This window comes from Hemiscyllium ocellatum, chromosome 14 (assembly GCF_020745735.1).
Source record: "Hemiscyllium ocellatum isolate sHemOce1 chromosome 14, sHemOce1.pat.X.cur, whole genome shotgun sequence".
Lineage (NCBI taxonomy): Eukaryota > Metazoa > Chordata > Chondrichthyes > Orectolobiformes > Hemiscylliidae > Hemiscyllium > Hemiscyllium ocellatum.
The window spans coordinates 22,007,005-22,013,004 of NC_083414.1; the positions used below are offsets into that span (position 1 = coordinate 22,007,005).

The 6,000-nt window shown below is 40.8% G+C and overlaps 1 protein-coding gene across 6 annotated transcripts in view; it reads right to left on the reverse strand.

Moving 5' to 3' along the window:
* Positions 1-3,371, reverse strand: part of atrip (ATR interacting protein) — a 50,912-nt gene extending 47,541 nt beyond the window's left edge. Inside the window, exons 1-2 of one of the 6 annotated variants that reach the window (XM_060835483.1) lie at positions 3,350-3,371; positions 1,398-1,430 (exon numbers count right to left, since the gene is read on the reverse strand). Coding sequence is in view for 1 of the 6 variants with exons in the window: in XM_060835488.1 (XP_060691471.1) it covers positions 3,253-3,262 (10 nt within the window). In the remaining 5 variants the exon portion in view is untranslated. Of the gene's footprint in view, positions 1-1,397; positions 1,431-1,532; positions 1,826-3,252; positions 3,315-3,349 lie in introns of those variants that run through there. The other 5 variants (XM_060835485.1, XM_060835482.1, XM_060835486.1 and 2 more) reach the window with 5 other exon arrangements.
* Positions 3,372-6,000: the final 2,629 nt, after the last annotated feature.

The following is a 6,000-nucleotide window of genomic DNA, read 5'->3' on the forward strand; positions in this document are numbered from 1 at the left end:
GAGAAAACATTTCAGACTAGGAGCTGGTTAGAAGAATACAGGCAAAAACCTGTAAACAAATTACCTGCATATTGTATCAATTGATGTGTGGTATTCAGGTAAAAACAGAGGGAAGGGAGATCTTTGAAACTCTCAAGTTACTGAGTTGGATCGAAGGGTCTGTTTCCGTGCTGTACATCTCTATGACTCTAAGTACGCTTATTTAGATAGAACTGGTAAAAGAAAATCTACATGGTGCTGAATTCATTGATGTCTGAATTTCAGCAACTACAATACTATAACTAGCCTGAGTCATTGGACGTGTTGAAGTCGCTCCGCTGTAAGTTAGAGTTAAAAGCTCAACTATGACCAAGATTTTAATTTAAAACAAAATGCAAATCCTGGGAGGTCCTGATAATAACTATAAATATGTTTAAATGAACTTTGACAAATAAGCACTTCATATCTTTAGTATGTTTGCTCATAACATATCCAAGCAAACTTAAACCCCAAATGTCCTGTTACAAATAGTCATACAGATGGAAACAGGCCTATCAGCCCAACATGTCGATGACAACCAGGTTTCCTAAACTGAACTAGTTCCATTTGCTTGCACTGGACCTATATCTGACTAAACCTTTCCTATTCATGTGGGTAAAAACAATGACTGCAGATGCTGGAAACCAGATTCTGAATTAGTGGTGCTGGAAGAGCACAGCAGTTCAGGCAGCATCCGAGAGGAGCATGTACCTGTCCAAATGTCCTTTACATATTATAATTGTACCCACCTCTATCACTTTCTCTGGCAGTTCATTCCATATACAAACCATTCTCTATGCTGGAAAAGTTGCCCCTTGGGTTCCTTTTAATTCTTTCCCCTCTCACTTTAAATCTATGCCCTCTAGTTCTGGACTCCCTACCCTGGAGGAAAGACCTTGGCTATTCACATTATCTATGCCCCTCATGATTTTACAAAACCTCTATAAAAAGGTCACACTCAGCCTTTTATGTTCTGGGGTAAAAAAAACAAACAGTCCAAGCTCTTCTTATAATATCCATGATGGAGACCATATTGCATTAGTCACTCTTCTTACTTCAGTTATAAATCACAAGATTTGGACCTTAACAAAATTAATTTCAGAAAATCATTGGCATCAACAACCCTTCAATTCACTTGCAACATACAATATTCTTTACCTAGATTATCTGAGAACCCAATACATGCTTGTGAACATGATTCTAAATTATGTTACAAAAGCCAAAGTGTTTAATATTATTAAAAGACAGACCAAAGTTGTTCTGATTAGTTGCGAGTTCTCAATTTGCAGCTCTTCAATAAAGATCAAAGCTAACAAGTCAGAAATTGAAAAGTCAAAAAATAAATGTGTCAATGCTAGAAATCTGAAACATAAGCATACCTTGTCAAATCAACATGAATATGTTCAACAGGTCTGGCAGTGCATGCAAAGATAAAAACAGAATTAAGATTGATGAGTTTTGATCAGAACTGGAACATGGTATCAACCTTACTTTTTAAGTTTCATTCAACAAACCTGCTGTGACACAGTAGTGGTGTCCCACCTCTGAGCCAGGAGACCTGGGTTCAAGTCCCACTTGCTCCAGAGGCATGTGTCTGAACGGGTTGATTAGAAAGTATCTCTAACAGATCCAGTTCTGATGAAAGGTCAGGAAGTTGAAATGTTAACTCCATTTGTCTCTTCAGATATTACTACTAACATGCTGCTTATTTCCACCATTTGCAAAACATAAAGTCTGACAACCGTCCTCTTCCCCAAACAGACTTTTTTTTATATAGAGTTAAAAATCACACAACACCAGGTTATAGTCCAACAAGTTTAATTGGAAGCACACTAGCTTTCGGAGTGACGCTCCTTCATCAAGTGATAGTGGAGGGCTTGATCGTAACACAGAATTTATAGCAGAAATTTGCAGTGTGATGTAACTGAAATTATACATTTAAAAATTGATTGTCTGTTAAGCCTTTCATCTGTTAGAATACAGTGATAGTTTCACTTCTTTCATGTGTAAATCACAAACTTTTTTTAAAAGTTGCATTCTTGGATTAGCTGTTAACAATGATGATAGCTAGACAATATGTTAAAGGTGTTAGCCCCCTGTATTCTCTGTCTATGACCTGATGTTTAGATTGATTCTAATTTAAAAAGCGAGTAACAGAGTTTTACATAAATTCATGCAGTTTTTGAGCTCAGAGTTCTACATGAATGTATGCAGTTTTTGAGCAAAGTGCAATGTAACTCTGTAAGTACAAATTCACCCCACAAAATATATGTGTGCACGTGGGTCTTTGTCTGTCTGTGTATGTCTGTCTGTCTGGGTTGGGGGTTGAGAGTGTGAGAAAGTGTGTGTGTGTGTAGTGAGTGCAGAGTGTCTTAAGTCTGTATGTGGGTGTCTGTGTGCGTGTCCGTATGTATGTGAGAATGTGTATGTATGTGTAGGAATATCTGTGTGTGTGTGTAGTGCAATGGTGATCCCCTGTAATGTGACATGAACCTAAGGTCCTGGTTGAGGCCCTCCCTATGGGTACCGAACCTAGCTATCAGCCTCTGCTCGGCCACTTTCTTCTGCTGCCTGTCCCGAAGTCCACCTTGGAGGATGGTCACCCGAAGGTCTGAGGCTGAGCTGAATGTCCTGGACCACTGAAGTGTTCCCCAACTCCTTGCATTCATGTAGAACTCTGACCTCAAAAACAGCATGAATTTATGCAGAACTCTTATCTCACTTTTTAGGTTAGAATCAATCTAAACATCAGGTCATAGACAGAGAACATAGGGGGCTAATACCTTCAACTTATTGTCTAGCTAACACCATTGTTAACAGCTAACCCGAGAATGCAACTTTTAAAAAAAAGTTTTGTGATGTACACATGAAAAAAGTGAAACTGTCACTGTATTCTAACAGATGAAAGGCTTAACAGACAATCAATTTTTCAATGTATAATTTCAGTTACATCACACTGCAAATTTTTGCTATAAATTCTGTGTTACGATCGAGCCCTCCACAATCACCTGATGAAGGAGCGTTGCTCCGAAAGCTAGTGTGCTTCCAATTAAACCTGTTGGACTATAACCTGGTGTTGTGTGATTTTTAACTCTGTGCACCCCAGTCCAACACCGGCATCTCCAAATCATTTTTTTAATACGTAACTGAACAGCTTCAAACCACACAGATTCTCCTGGTAAACAACTCAATCCATCAGGATAGCGACTAAAAATCTGCAATTGTGAAACTCACATCTCTTCATACAACAGGTACTGGCCCCTAGCGGCCATATTGTCCACCTGGAACCGCGTGCCCCTCCTCTGTGACCAATCAACTCGCTGCTTCTTACCGTACACAGCCTCGCGCACATCCCCGCATCCAGATTCCCGATTGGCGATGAAGACAACTACGGCATCGCGAAGGTTCATATTGCATTTGGGTAATGCATTTCGAATCGTAGAACTGGTGAAAACGTCGCAATATTTACCTCGTCAAAACGAATTCCTCAGAGTTTGACTGAGGTTCTGTATTTACTGTCGGTAATGGATTCCTCTGGAATGATGCTTCAGTACCGGCTTTCTTCCCGCTGCTGAGGCTCTGAGGGAAGATTTGTATTTGAAAATGATCCCCATGGCGGTCTCTATCTTCACACACCCGAGAAGTCAATTACAAGAGAGCAAGATCATTAGAAATAGGAGAATAGGCCACTCGACCCATTGAACCTACTGCATGGCCCATGTATAAACTCAGAGCTATCTGATTGTGGCCTTAACTTCATTTGCCTGCCTGTTTGTTATCACCCTTGAGCCCCCTGTCAATCAAGACACTCAATCTTGAATATATCCCAAGTCTCAACTTTTGCTCATGGAATTTCAAAGATTAACAATAATCCAAAAGAATTAAGAAATTCTTCCTCCTCTGCATCTCAAATGGGAGACCTCTTTTTTCTAAGCTGTTCCCTGATTCTATATTCCCCCATGAATAGAAGTGTTTCCCAGTATCCACTCTGTCAAAGTTAGAGTTTTATCATTTTCAGTCAGATTACCTTTTATTTTTCTAAGTGTTAAGAGTACTTCAACAAGTACAGGCACGGTAAGCTCAACCTTTGTTGTATAAGAGTCTAGGAGTAAGTGAGGATTGTAGATGCTGGAGATCAGTCAAAAAGTACAGCACTGGAAAAGTTCAGCTTGTCAGGCAGCAGCGAAGGAGCAGGAGAGTGGACGTTTCAAGCATAAGTTCTTCATCAGGAATGTGGGGGAGGCCCAATTGGGCTGAGAGATAAGTACGAGAGGGTGGGTGGTGGGGCTGGGGACATGGTAGCTGGGAATGCAATAGGTAGATAAATGTGAAGGGTGGAGTGGATTGGTGGGAAAGAAGATAGATAGATAGGACAGTTCAAGAGAGCGGTGCCAAGTTGGAGGGTTGGGTCTGGGATAAGATAGGGTAGTGGAAATGAGGAAACTGGTGAAATCAACATTGATCCCGTGTGGTTGGAGGGTCCCATGCAGAAGATGATGCGTTCTTCCTCCAGGTCTCGGGTGGCTAGAATCTGGCAGTGGAGGAGGCCCAAGATGTGCATGTCTTGGAAGCTGAAGTGTTCGGCCACAGGGCAGTGGGGTTGTTTAGTGCATGTGTCCCAAAGATGTTATCTGAAATGTTCTGCAAGTTGGCATCCTGTCCCTCTAGTATAGAGGAGACCACACTTTCTGTGTCCAAATCGCCCATCCTCACCTCCCTCCAAAGGATTCTTCCACATCCGGCAGAGATTTTTCTGCACCTCCACAAAACCCATCTACTGGGTCCATTGCTACCGATGTGGTCTACTCTACACTGGGGAGACAGGACACCAACTTGTAGATCGTTTCTTCTTGCCCACCTATCCACTCCACCATCCGCTCCGACCTATCACCATCACCCCCACCTTCATCTAACTATCACATTCCCAGCCACAAACCCGCCAGCCCCACCCCATCCTGTTTATCTCAGCTTCCTCTGGCCTCCCCCTTCATTCCTGATGAAGAGCTTATGCTCGAAACATCGACTCTCCTGCTCTCCAAATGCTGCCTGACTGGCTGTGCTTTTCCAGCACCACACTTTTTGACTCTTGTATAGGGGTCTGTAAGGGTTAATACTGAGGAGTGGCATAAGCACCACCCATAAACCATAGAAAAGAAATGTTTAAATGAAAAATATTACTGGAGCTCTATTTCGAGGTGTACAAGAGTAGTATGTGTCATTTGTATGTTTTACTGATTTTGTTCCTTCTGTGTATGATGACATGGACTTGTGGAAACAACAGTTTAGGATCTCAGAAGAGTAAGAGTTAATATCTGGCCCTCCTTGAAGTCGCTGAATCAATGTGTACCATATCAAGGGAAACTAACTCATTGGAAACATACATTAAACTATGTCTTGTCAAATACAAGAGATTCTTCTAGTTAAAAGAGGAAGTGCTGTCCGTTGCCACACAAGACCAAACAGGCCCAGTAACTATCTACCTTGAAAGAGGATGTTGGCAGCAATCTTCATTGTGAGGAGTGGCTTGTGCAATGTAATTAACTGGCATGTTGGTACAACACTTTCTTCATCAGACAATTACTTAATTCCAAGCATCAGCCTGATGAACTCTCTCTGAATTAATTCCAATGCAAATACAAAAATATTGTACTAAAATTAGAATTAGGTATGTTGTCACATGCACCTAAATACAGAGGTACATGAGTACAGTGAATTGTGTACAATGTCATCGTTTCCAACACCATCTTAAGTATAAGGATACCTGGGTACTAAATCTTAAGTATGAATTAAAAAAATGAAAATATAAGGTTAAAAGATCAGCATTATAGTCCTAATAAAACTAGGTTCAAAGATACCTAGGTACAAAATCTTCGGTATAAATTAGAATAATAAAGAAATAAAGGTAGAAGTCCAAAAAGTAGTAATCCAAAGCTATTACCTCTGTATTGCTGCTCCTGTCATCTCTCTTTTTTAATGAAATCT